Source organism: Abramis brama (assembly GCF_963993115.1).
Source record: "Abramis brama genome assembly, chromosome: 11".
Lineage (NCBI taxonomy): Eukaryota > Metazoa > Chordata > Actinopteri > Cypriniformes > Leuciscidae > Abramis > Abramis brama.
The window spans coordinates 3,711,403-3,725,623 of NC_139973.1; the positions used below are offsets into that span (position 1 = coordinate 3,711,403).

The 14,221-nt window shown below is 37.5% G+C and overlaps 1 protein-coding gene and 1 long non-coding RNA gene across 2 annotated transcripts; one reads left to right on the forward strand and one right to left on the reverse strand.

Annotated features, from left to right (window-relative positions):
- The first annotated feature begins 4,152 nt into the window (after positions 1-4,152).
- On the forward strand, positions 4,153-9,887 carry LOC311091761. The gene is made up of 2 exons (XR_014608158.1): positions 4,153-4,279; positions 8,988-9,887. It is a non-coding gene; the product is annotated as an uncharacterized lncRNA (long non-coding RNA).
- A 113-nt stretch (positions 9,888-10,000) lies between these two features.
- LOC311091760 (adenosine receptor A1-like) lies at positions 10,001-12,888 on the reverse strand. The gene is made up of 2 exons (XM_084127839.1): positions 12,498-12,888; positions 10,001-11,135 (listed from the first exon to the last, which is right to left on the reverse strand). Exons 1-2 carry the CDS (start codon positions 12,827-12,829, stop codon positions 10,472-10,474), a joined length of 996 nt encoding a protein of 331 aa, XP_083983965.1. The 5' UTR covers positions 12,830-12,888; the 3' UTR covers positions 10,001-10,471.
- Positions 12,889-14,221: the final 1,333 nt, after the last annotated feature.

A 14,221-nucleotide genomic window follows, 5' to 3' on the forward strand; every position in this document is an offset into this window, starting at 1 on the left:
AAATGTTCTTCACACTATAAGAGAAAAAGGGGTTCTTTTGAGAACTCTTCACTGAAAGGTTCTTTCTGGAACCCAACATTTTTCTTAAATGGCATCACTGCGAAAACACCCTTTTGGAAGCTTTATTTTAATGTGTGGAGATCAGAGCATCACTGGTTTTGGAGAACTTTGGGATGTAGATCGTCCTCTTTCTACTCTGGTTCATGCTCCCTGTCTGAACTCCCAGAGCTGTTCCTGTTGGCACATACATTACCTCTGCCGCCCCCCTTACCCTGACCTACTGTCCGCACCGGCACCCTCCTCATGGGTACCAGCCCGACCCCCTTTCTCTCTCTCTCTCTCTCTCTCTCGCCACAAGCTCGTCTTCTTTTAGATGCAGCCAGCCCTCTTCTTGAACCGCTGCCAATGGAGGCCGGCCCTGGACGCCACAGCTGAAAGTTTTACAAGCGCTCGGGTCGGAAGGCAGGAAGACAGACTGAGAGATTTGTAAGGACAGCTTCTCTTTCTCTATTCACTTGTGCTCTTGTGCTTTATTTATATCCGTGTCTCTCTCTCTCTTTCTCTCTCTCTCTCTTTCTCTCTCTCTCTCTCTCTCTACCCTAGTCAGGCGTCAAGAAATGATTCTTTCTTTTACCCGAGAGAGCAAAAGTGGGAGAAAATGCAACATGAGGACAGTATGGTGAGAAATAAATGGACAAATAACAAAAGGACGTAAGGAGGGCGCTGACGTCACGCACTGTGCTGCCCATGACAATGCCTGAAAGAAGACAGGACGATTGCAACTCTTTCTCTCCCTCTCTGTCACCATCTCTGCCCCGTCAGGAAAGGGGTGGCACACTTTTTGGCAGGGTGACACTGGATTATTTCAGAGCGTTCTGGCTGGGACGCACGCGCTTTCTCTACAGCTGAGCAGAGCAGCGTTACCACAAACTTTCAGCACAAGTGCTGTGACAAGTCACTGTCTTGCTCTCTTTGTCCTGGCGCCTCGGGTTGAACTTTCTCACTCCGTCCTCTCGCTTCAGCACAGCAAGAACTCTTTGAGGACTCAAACTCTTCAGAATTATTATTCTTTTTTTTTGTTTTTCCTGGAAAAGCTGACGATCGTGAACTTTCCTTACTTGAACCTTTGATTCAGTTTGAACATGCACAATGCAAAGGCACTAACAAAAGTTGATGTGCACAAACGCCTATGATTAAATCTCAAAGTATACCGCATGAAAAATGCAGGCAATGGCAGGACAGCTAAAGATGCTGCAATGACTTCTGAAAAAGAGGAATCGGAAGGCTTGTAATACCTCGGACGGATGCCAAATGCTGACAAAAGACTTCTTTGGGGAGACTTAACTCTATTTCAGGACGTGTGTCAGATCTTTGACGCTGTCTGGGACTGAGTAAGTACATGTACCTCATATCAACATTTGTGCAACAACACGCTCCTGAGGGATAGGTTGAGATTTGCTTATTTCGCTTGGTTTTGGACCAAGTTCCACTCCCCGCTTTCGGGCCCGAGCCAGGTGATGGTGTTTTGCATTTCATGCCAACTCCTATAGAGGTCTTAAACATGGAGGACTGACTGCTAACCCAACAACAACAGATGAATGGTGAAAGGTGGCAGCAAAAGTAGCCGCCTTGTTTTCTTTTCCTTTCTCATGCTGTTGTGACCTCTCTCTCCTTCTTTCTCTCGCTCTTTTGGCAGCGGGGCTGAAGTGGGCAGGCGAATAGGAGGGCATTGCTGAATCTGCTCAGCGTTGGCAAGGGCTTGTGTGAGAAGGACTGTTCGCTCGCACACCTCTCTCTGCTTTTCCCCTTGTCTTGCGAGTGACATGGAAACGGTCTCTCCTCTTTTTTCTTCCTCCCTGCTGGTTTTTATTGTATTTTTCGATCGTCGCAGAGTTGTACTTTACCCCATCGGGAGTCTCCCGCACCGTCCTGCGACAAAAAAAAAATCTCTTTACTCAGGTACTTCCAGCATTTTATTTTTGTTTGAATGTCCATCTTGTATTTTTTACTTTCTCGTGTTGCAATAACGTAATTTTCTCTGACTTTCGCTTCTCCTCATCCTCGTCTTCCTCCAGCACATGTCTTTTATCTGCTGCCGCCATTATAAAAGTGTCTTTCGTTTCTGTTGGATGAGACATTAAACACATTTTTTATTTGAAAAAAAACAAAGTATTGTTAAATAAACCGCAAATATAACGGGCGGCTAGTGATTTTGCATGTTTTTATGCCTTGTTTGTCTTGTATCCGTGCGTGTTTCTTTTACAACTTGTTCGCATAATAGCTTTCAATAAACAGTTTTCAGAGGCTATACAAACATGCGTTTTTCCATTTACAGTAATATTGTGTTATTATAAAGACCATTATAAAGCTAAACTACTCTCTATTGTGCTAAGTTACACGTCTGAGGCCTTCAAAACAAAGAGCAGTGCTTTGCCAGACTACATCGGGAGAAGAAAAATTTATCTTACAATATCACTTGAACTGATTCAAAATGCTTTATATCATAATCATTATTTGTTACTTCTGGCTGTTAAGTGGTACACCACATACAAATCTGTACCTCGTCTGCCATGTTGAGAGGAACTGAGCCTTGAACTGAGATAGGACTGAAACTGAGACCACAGAGAAGAATATGCTAAATAAGATCAAGAGCAAAAGAACGAGACTTTCAAATTAAGTATATAAATACAAATTAATATTGCAAAAAAAATAAAAAAATAAATGACAACAAGTAATCAATATAAAACAATAAATATATAGAGCAAATGCTTCTTAAGTTATAATTTAATACAGCTGTTTTTTAAAATCCTGTTTAATCTATGTTTAGATTTTTAAAAAATACAGATTTTCAATTTGACACCACTGTAAATTTACAGTTTCAATCACCATAATTATATAAACAACAAAAAGTAATAATACAAATATATTAAAACACACACACTTCAAGTTTCTTTGTTTCGTCTACGAATGAACATTTGAAGATTCATGCAGTTTGATTATATATTGCGTTTCCATTCCAAAGCGGCGCATGTTTTGTTAGTCAACTACTTTTAGTTCATTAACGCCGTCAACAAAGAATTGTAATTCTTTTAGAGAAGATGTAAATGAAAGCTGCACTGAACACTATACAAAGAGAAAACCAAGTAAGAAAAAAAAAAAAAAGCAATAAGGTGGTGGGTGGAGAGATAGATAAAAAAAATGAAAACACTTCCTCCACCCCTCCCTCACTATCCTCAGATGAACTTGTCACGTTACTTGATGATTTTTTTCTTCTCTGGCCTGCCCTCTCTACTTCCTGCTATTTTTGTGCTCCCTCCCTCTCTCTCTTCACTCTTTCTTTCTGTGTCGGTGTGGTAACCAGAAACAAAGTCACAGTACCTTTATCTGGAAAAATATTTCAGTAATCACCTGCAATTCAGAAGCAATAAACAGCATCACATTATGGAGAAAAAGAGGATATCAGCCGAACCCAGGAACTTAGAGCTGCCTGACATTAACCAGAGCAGGTATTTGTTGCTATTGTGATTCGAGGTCTTATTTTGTAGCAGTTCAGATCACATTTGTCTCACATGCATCAACAAAAACGTTAACAGATCAAGTTATGTGTTAGAGTAGTTTCTTTCAAAGCACATGGCGTTTTTTTTAAAGCTTTACTTTTCAATGTTAAATACGCTCTGCTATCCTAGCTTAATGTAACAACGAGTAAGTTGATTTCCCCTTTCAAAACGGCTTGTTTGAGAATCCTGACCTTCTCGACCAATGGCGTGAGTTTGAGGGCAGGACCATCTGTTCGTCTGGCCGAATGAAACATGCATAGAGTGTTTGGGAAACCTATTTGAAAGCAATTATTATTTTTGCAATTCTATTAGGTGGTGATAGTTGTGCAGAAATTACACTTTATGTGCTTGTATTATACTGTGAGGCCTACTTAACAAGTGTGAACAATTGTGATACCAAATTCGAAGGGAAATTTCCCGTTTTATCTGCTGTGGAAACGCTCTATTTCTGCAACCATAGTGCCAAATGTTGTAAGCTGTGTCTGTTTGCAAAACAGCTATCGCATTGATAAGCGCTGAACTTAGCATGAGTGCATGCACAAACAAGGTCAACAGGCACTTCCTGTTTAGAATTGCTATTTTTGTGTGTTAAAAGGCCTCTGGATTTGTTCCACTGCACAACCGTGGGCTTAAACACCCTGCATTGGTAGACGATGGTGCAGATGACAGTTTTACTAATTCAGATGTGGGAAGTGAAGTGTCATCTCGCTTTAAATGAGCAGGTAGGACTATATTTACTCTCTTTCTTAATGGTTACAATACATTTAATAACACTGACACATATCAATCAAGTGTGCTGAAAAATGTTAACAGTTCCCCCAACTTACAATGCTTTAGTACCGCAGCAATAATGGCTTTCTTATTAAAAATGGCACCAGATTAGGATAAAAAAAGACTAAAAGAACTTAATTTGAAAGAGAAATCAAATTTCATCCTGTTATATTGTTTATTGGACTTATTGTTTGTGATGCATCAGTGTACATTAACCAAAATAAATAAATAATATTAATTAAAAGGTATAAACTAAAGCGAAAATTATGATTTAGACATCATATCAGTCAAATATTTTCTTGAATTAAGCTTTTGTAAAATATCAGAAGAAAATAAGTAGCATGTTGTGCACAAAAGTATGATCTATTCTCTTTCTACAACTAAATGAAGGTTCAAATAAAAGTTGAGTAGGTTTGAACACACGGGGAAATGTCGACAGCTGAGGTGGAATAAAAAATGAGTACCTTTGTGTTAAACCACAAGATCGAGGTTATAGGGAAACTGAAACACTTCCGCTGATAAGCATGCTGCTTGTTTTCTTGAAATCACTATATCACGAACATGCCATTGCCAAATACATTATACCAAATGGTCTTTTAATCACAGATATGATGGAGTTCTGTATATATATGTGTAGTAGATATATACATGAATCTGCTCTCTGCTGAAGGAGAGAGTTTATATAATACTGTAGAGCTCCTTTCCTTTGCTTTCCATATATTATCTCTCACAAGACATGAAGATTTAGCCTCATGTTGACATAGCCATTACTTTGTGTAATGATCCATGGACTTCAGTGAGACGTGGCCCATATACTGTGATGGAATAACAAACAGTCCTTTTAAGATCCAAGAAAAATGTCAAACGAGGTCATAGTACCAGATAGAAACAGCCCCAGAGAAACACTTGAAACATAGTGAGCTGCCTACCTAGGCAACATTATTATGCATCATGAGCACACACAACTGAATTCAAGCATGCCGCTTGATAAAATACCTTAATTTTGCCAGAATCTAAAGTGTCCTATGTGGATAAGGCAATCCCTTAATGCACTGTGGCGAGCTGGAAGACCGAGGGAAATAAGTGATTATAAACATACATTTTAGTTAAAACTGAAAAGTAAAAATAGCTCCATCTAAATAAAAATGGACTTTTTCCCCCAATATTTATGTTTGATAAGCATGTTTGTGCTTAGCAACATGCCAACATCAGACTCCTATGGACCTTCCTCACAGACTGTGATAATGCGCTTCCACAGTTATCGTAAATTTAATTTTTTTCGCAATTTTTATAAAAAATATATATGGCTACGATTTACTAAAACGAGGGAGTAAATTAGTCCAACATGGCTACGATTTACTAAAATAATGGAACAAATTAGTTCAACATGGCTACGATTTACTAAAACGAGGGACCGAATTAGTCCAACGTAACTACGATTTACTAAATTGAGGGATCGAATTAGTCCAACATGGCTACAATTTGCAAAAACAAAGGATCGAATTAGTCCAACATGGCTACAATTTACTAAAATGATGGAACGAATTAATCCAACATGGCTACAATTTGCAAAAACAAAGGATCGAATTAGTCCAACATGGCTACAATTTACTAAAATTATGGAACGAATTAATCCAACATGGCTACGATTTGCAAAAACAAAGGATCGAATTAGTCCAACATGGCAACAATTTACTAAAATGATGAAACAAATTAATCCAACATGGCTACGATTTGCAAAAACAAAGGATCGAATTAGTCCAACATGGCTACAATTTACTAAAATTATGGAACGAATTAATCCAACATGGCTACGATTTGCAAAAACAAAGGATCGAATTAGTCCAACATGGCTACAATTTACTAAAATTATGGAACGAATTAATCCAACATGGCTACGATTTGCAAAAACAAAGGATTGAATTAGTCCAACATGGCAACAATTTACTAAAATGATGAAACAAATTAATCCAACATGGCTACGATTTGCAAAAACAAAGGATCGAATTAGTCCAACATGGCTACAATTTACTAAAATTATGGAACGAATTAATCCAACATGGCTACGATTTGCAAAAACAAAGGATCGAATTAGTCCAACATGGCTACAATTTACTAAAATGATGGAACGAATTAATCCAACATGGCTACGATTTGCAAAAACAAAGGATCGAATTAGTCCAACATGGCTACAATTTACTAAAATTATGGAACGAATTAATCCAATATGGCTACGATTTACTAAAACGAGGGACCGAATTAGTCCAACGTAACTACGATTTACTAAATTGAGGGATTGAACTAGTCCAACTTATCTACGATTTACTAAAACAAGGGATCGAATTAGTCCAACATGGCTACGATTTGCAAAAACAAAGGATCAAATTAGTCCAACATGGCTACGATTTACTAAAATGATGGAACAAATTAGTCCAACATGGCTACGATTTGCAAAAACAAAGGATTGAATTAGTCCAACGTAACTACGATTTACTAAATCGAGGGAATGGGTTTTTATTTTGTGGTTGCGATATATATATATATTTTTGTCCGCATGTCATGTGCGGGGCTCTGTATTATAGAAACCCTATCGTGGATTTTTTGCTTTGCTATTGGAGCAAATGGGACTGCAAGTTATATTTGTTGTGGTTTCGTTCAGCACTTTAGAAGTTCAACCAACTATGATGATGACTTCTGTTTCTGAGGACCCTGGATATGTGAAAAGGGTCCATTGCAATCAACATATTATTAGCACTTAACAAATTGTTAACAAATTTGCAGCCTTAAAAAAAAAAAAAAAAAAAAAAAAAAACATTTTAAATGCTTGAGCATACACTAAAAAACATTTTTGATTTCTCAGCTCTTTGTCTCCAACATCTCAATTATGAGACTTCAGCCTCCTCTCCGCCTGGTCTTTTTCACACTGGCCCGCTGTCTCGGCCAACTGCCAGGCCAAAACATTTCAATCACTGCCATTAATTAGGCCAAAGAGGAATTCGGAATGTTAATGTCCTGCTCCAGTGTCTTTCAGTTCCTCCGGTTCACATGCTAATTTATGCAGAGACGGTGCCGCCGCCCCACGATTTGCCATGACAGTCCATTCTTTTGGCCTGCCCTGGTGACCCCCGTCTACCACACCATCATCTGTGTAGATTAAATGGCATTACAACAATGCAATATTTTTATTGTATATATTTATGGGCTATTGTTCAGTCAGCAGGTAATGATTACAAATTATAGTCATACATTTTCATACATATTTTCACAATTTAAATATGATACACTACCGGTCAAAAGTTTGGATTAAGATTATTTATATTTTTCTCTTCTGCTCACCAAGGCTGCGTTTATTTGATCAAAAATACTGTAAACATATTACATATTGTGATAACTGTTTTCTGTTTGAATATATTTTAAACTGTGATATATTCATGTGATCAAAGCTGAATTTTCAGCATCATTACTCCAGTCTTCAATGTCACATGATCCTTCAAAAATCATTCTAATATGATTTGCTGCTCAAGATTATTATTATTTTTATTATCTTACAGTAATATTTAAGTACCATGACTCATGAATATGGTAATCAAACAGACCACAACAGTATATTTACAGTTCCTCCTACTCAATATGAAGAGTATGAGTGATTTCATTCACCTTTCTTGAAGTAAGCATGAGCAGGTTTCGTCTTTACACGTTCTTGACTTCTAACTGAACACTCGTTTAAGATGGCAGGAAGGCGGCCATTTTGTTTGGACCTTTTCCCTCCCTTTCATGCTTTGCTAGCAGACAACTTGTAGCACTTTTTAAAGGCAGACAGCTGGGAAAGCTGCGTTCAAATTCAGAGATTTACTTCAGGCAATTAAACGGCATGCCACACCACAGGCGTGTGAAGGTTGCAAAGAAAATGGGCGGTATTTCGTCGTGCGACTCACCTCTGCTTCACGCCAGGAGTTCTGCCTGTATATAATATGCATATATTGTCATTAATATTGTGGATCCTTTTTGCTAATCCTTCAAAGGCAAAGCAGAAAGAGACAAGAAGGAAATACTTACAATTTCCCCTTGCATACTAAGGACATTGTAAACTTCAACAAATGTTCGATAAATGGAAATGCAAAGGTGGAGTCCAGTGTTTTACTTTACAATGTATGATTTTGACTATTGATATTTTAATAAATAATTACATTTTTGTAAAATAAAAAGGCAATATAAATACATGTACAAAAAAAATTCATTTTGTATATTGATATTCATCTACTGATATTTAATTTTAGTTGTCAACAAATTAACATTACTATGTTATTACTATAGTAATTACTATGTTGTTACTATAGTAATTACTATGTTATTACTATAGTAATTACTATGTTATTACTATAATAATTACTACGTTATTACTATATTATACATCTTATTATGTTTATTTTATATTGTACAATTTTTATACTGCTAACACTTTGGCAATAATAATGTACAGCTTTTTTTACACTAGAAATTTTTTTTTTTTTTATGGGTGATACTTTTAGTGTCTTCCGAATCAAACGTATTATTCTAAAAAGAACAATATGAATATTGCATAAACATTATGAAAGGCATAATGTATGACTCATAATAAATAAATAATGTCTTTCCCCCTCTTTCTTTCGTCCCGTGCAGAGCCGGTGAAGAAACTAAAGCAACGCCATGTTTGTTTGCTGTCCCTGAAGCTGAGGTAGTAGATTGAATAGTTGTGGAGTATAAAACCTCCCTTTGAGATAACTATACAATCTACTGTCTTTCTTACGGAGGCAGATTAACCAGCTGTCGACTGAAGAAACTGTGTGAGTGACACACTGGAGTTCATGCTCCTGTACAGTGAAACTGCAGATCTGTGTGTATCTACAAGCTGAGGTAGTAGGTTGTATAGTTTGTGGGAAGGATCATATCCTATTTGGATGATAACTATACAGTCTATTGCCTTCCTTGAGAGACGCAATGAGCGAGAGTAAAGACAGATCGTTCTGAACACCAAGAGAAAGAGTTACTGGAGTATCTTTAACCAGTCTGGATCGAATGGAAAACTTTGTCATCATTGACTCACTCTCAAGTTGTTCCAAACTTTATGAGTTTCTTTCTTCTGCTGAACACAAAAGAAGATATTTTGAAGAATGTTGGTAACCAGTTTCTGGTCCCCATTGACATTTTTTTCATACTATGGAAGTCGACTGTTTGGTTACCGTCATTCTTCAAAATATCTTTTGTGTTCGGCAGAAGAAAAGGGTGAGCAAATGATGACAGAATTTTCATTTTTGGGTGAACGATCTCTTTAAAACTGCCACATAAAAACTAATATAAAGTATTAATTATAAAGTTGAATTACTTTCTTAGTTTACTCTGCACTGTTTTGTTATTCCATTTTATTTTGCACTACTGATATTTCACTTTATTTTTTAAAATTACTTATTTTTATTCAGTTTATTTTATATTGCACATTTTCTCACAGCTATTCTGCAAACATGTTGGCAATAAAAAGTACAGTTTTTGTCATCCTAATAAAGCATACTAAAATTGAAAGAATTTTTATGGGTGATACTTTTAGTGTCTCTTCTGAATAAAGTGTATTAATCTAAAAAGAAAAATATGAATTCCGTATAAACATAATGAAAGGCACCTTTCTTCAAAAGGTGTTTATTCATTGCACACCTCATATAAGTGGTTCAAAATAAATAAATAAAAATTCTATTTTAGCTTATCAGGAAAAGTGCAACACAAACATATAAAGTTTGACAGTTTTAAACATCACTCATATTTGCACTATAGTACTACCATATTATTGTGCATTAAATTACACACTCCTCTATTATCCAGATTCAGCTATAAGACACGTCAAGTCACCTTTATTTATAGAGCGCTTTTTACAATGCAGATTGTTTCAAAGCAGCTTTACAATGATAACAGGAAAATAACACATCCTACAGTTACTCTCAGACTTTGACAGTGGTGTTTGGAGGAGCCCTACTGGCACAACAGTGTAACTGCAATCTGTCAATATTAATTTAGGCCAGAAAAGCTTGAAAAGTCTGAAAAAGCAATATTGCAATTACACTCTAAGAAAATCATATAAATCCCCCTTCTTTTGGTACATTCCACGGTACATGGAATTAAGTTAAATGAATGCCATTGACTCCCACCTCTGGGCTGATTTCCCCATGAACTCGTCCATCATGGCTGTCTAAGGTATTACTAGCAGGAGTGTTTATATCTGCCTTCTGCTCTCGACCAATCACCCTCCTCCAAATCTTCCTGTACTCCTGCTTAATCTTAGGGATTTTGAAGGCATACACTACAGGGTTAACCATCGAGTTGCCATGAGAAAGAAGAATGACAAAGTATAAAGCAATGGATGGTACATGTATATTCTGGTTATAGAATGTGATGGCTGTTGTCAAGTGTAACGGCAGCCAGCAAACAATAAAAAGAGCCAAAACCAAAACTAGAGATCTGGCCAGTTTGCGTTCCTTTTGGTTACATACACCAGTTTCAGCCCTACCCCTTGACTGTCTCCTCATTTTAAAAAAGACATAGCCATACAAAGTAATCATGACTGCCAGAGGAGGAAGAAAACAGCACTCATAGATGAAGTGGACCAGGTATGAAGCAGGAATGACAGCAATGAATTGACAGTCTATGGAGGTGGAATTGTAACGTGCCAGTGTGTCATGGTTGTACCATCCAAACATCGGTAAGAAGCCCAGTACGGACGCCAGTATCCAGCACACAGCGGCGGTGATCCAGGAGCGCTTCTTAGTGACTGTAGAATTGTACCTGCCAGAGAGAAATATTTCTTAAAATTAAAGATCTTTTAAAGGTGCAGTAAGCAATTTCTAGGAAAAACACGGTTGATTTTTGCCCCTCCCTTCATTGCTCCGCGACCAGATGTCCCGAAAAATTCGGGACAGTCCCGAAATCTAAGCTGTTGTCCCGAGTCTCGAATCCGGCCCTAATTGTCCCGAAAATGATACTAAAGCAAAATCTTGAGTAGTTATTGTCTGATAAAACATTAAAAACTGTCCGTGGAGGTTGAGTCGTCCTGCAGCCAGCCCCCGCCGGCTGCTCATTGGCTGCAGCATTTGTTTTTCTTCTTTTTTTAAGTTCTACAAAGATACCGTAGGTGCGAATTTATATGCATTGATAAGCGAGCACAAGTTGAATCAACATCTTTGAATAAAAATATGTTTGGTTCAGGTTTGAAATTCATTATCTTTTATAGTAGGCTATGTAGTCTAATATCATAGTAGGCCTAATTAAACCCATCCCGAATTTCAGCCAATCTCATCTGGTAACCCTAGCCCCGCCCCCAAAATGCATGAACACGCAATGCAAGAGTGGATGTATCTTTATCATAGCTGAAGCAAAGCAAAATAATCCTTCGCAAAAAATAAAAAGAAGATGATGAATGAACAACAAGGAACAAAAAAAAAAAAGCCATGTACACACACAGATTATAGCCTATATATTTACTCCACAAACTAACTCTATGAACATGGAAACAGTGACACATTGACCTCTCAACCCGCTAAGGAGAAAATCCAATGCAACTTTGAGGGGACCAAGTGAAACATGATTATGTATTTCTGCTCAGCTAACGAGATTGGACATCAACCACATGGCAAACGCTAATACTTTTTCATTTACAGTTTACTTTATTTGTAAACCAGTTCTATCTAATAAAGTATTAGACAGGATTGTTAAACATTGTAAACTAATGAAGATGGAGAATGGGATGGCTGTGTGCAACAACAAGTGCGGATTACGTCACTTCAGAGTTCCTACTAACAGTGCGGATGCAACCTTGGGGAATCACCCTGTTGGCTAGTTCCTATTGACACAGGTCCTAAAGCTCTTCGATCATAACCCTTCTTTATCCATTGATATTCCTCTGAGATTTTCTCTTTTGTAATGTCTCTCAGGCATCTCTCTTTCTACAGTCTTTCTTCAAATCTCCCTCTTGCTCACTCTCTCTCCTCACCTTTCATGAGTGGACACGCCCTCTACTGCTGATTGGCTACAACTAAGCATACCTAAATTGCATTACATTAATTTAAAGATAAAACAAAAGCTATTTGTGTTTTCAACAAGCTTTGACGTTCATTAAAGCCATTCAAAATCATCTGTAGACCGACTCACCTGATTGGGATACAAACCCGCAGGCAACGATCCACAGCAATGGCCAGAAGAGTGAGCACTGATGCTTGTAGCGGGACGATCAGGACACAGCTGATGAACAGACAGGCATAGAAAGGCATCTCCATGTGGAGGTCCACAACTACAGCCAGAGGAATGGCCACGGCCCCGACCAGGAAATCTGCCATCGCCAGCGACATGATCAAGCAGAAAGTGGTTTGGTTCAGGGCTCCGCTCCTCCACACGGCCCAGATCACCAGCACATTGCCCAGACAGCATCCCACAGCGATGAGCACTTCAAGAGAGATGTAAATTATCCCTCCACCTAATACCATTGTGGTTAGAGAACTGGAAACAGGAATGTGGGAGTGTTAGAAAGAGCTGCTGATTTAAAGAGGAAATACAGTGGCTATATTTACTCTCTGCAAAAAACTTTCACACCTACAGGTCTCTTCCGGAAAAGACTAATTTTGTGGTTTTAAATGTTTAACCTATTCAACCTTTTCAACCTTTAACAAGATTGCATTGCATGTTGATATAGTCTTGTCTTAATCATGAAAAAAAGGTTGTTGATTTTCATCTTTTTTTTTTCATCATTGATTTTCACAGATTTTTAAATATGAGTCTCAGTGGGGGTTTTGTACAATGAAAGTTAATGGAGCCTCAAGTTATTTTGAACCCATTTTCATTAAATGGGTATCTATCAAAATATCTACTTTGCTATACTATTACTTCGGGTTACTATAAACCTTTGGGAACTCTATAATGACAATTCATTAGATTTAGTTGTAATACATGCATAAATTTATCCCATGCATGTGCTGAAGTTGAGTAGCAAATATGGCCAAGACAAAAAAGCTCATACAAAAGCCCAGAGAAGAAGGCTATGGCTACAAGAACATCTACAGGACACTAAAGGTTCCTAGAGACACAGCTGGCTGCATTGTTTATAAGTTTAAAATGTATTGTCCCATAGAAAACCTTCCAGGGAACTTTTTTGGACCCATGGATCAGAAGTATGTTTGGCACAAAAAAGGCTTGACTTATGACCAGAAAAACACTGTCTTCACAGTCATGGACAATGACCCTAAGTCCACATCCAAATCTACCAAAGCTTTGTTCAGGGATCAGTCCTGGCCTGCTCAGTCTCCAGATTAAAATGTCCTTGAAAATCTTTGGTGAGGTTTGAAGAAAGCAGTAGCAGAACAGAAACCAAAGAATATCATTGAGCTGGAAGCTTTTGCATACAGTACATGGAATGGCCAAAGACTCCAGTAGAGGGAGTCAGAAGCTTGTAAGCAAGGATTTTTTAAATGCTTTGTTAACAACAAAGTTTGCAGTGTGCATTATAAGTGGGAACTGTTTCATAGAAACCAAGAAGTCTGAGATAGAATGAAAATTGCTTAATCCTATTTTTGGTTCCCAGAAAATTGCAAAAGTCACATTTCATTTGCATAGTCATAAAAACATGAATCAAAACTAAACAAATGGAACCTTTTTATGATAGACATAAATGACTAGCAAGAGCAGATATCCCAATGCCAACACTTTTTTCTTTGTTTTTCAAACCATTATCAAATGATCAAAAATTAAAAAATAAATAAAAAATCGAGTAAAAAACAGTAATATTGTGAAGTCACAACCTGTTTTTTATTGTAATGTAACTTCAAAATGTAATTTATTCCTGTGATCAAAGCTGAATTTTCAACATCATTACTCCAGTCTTC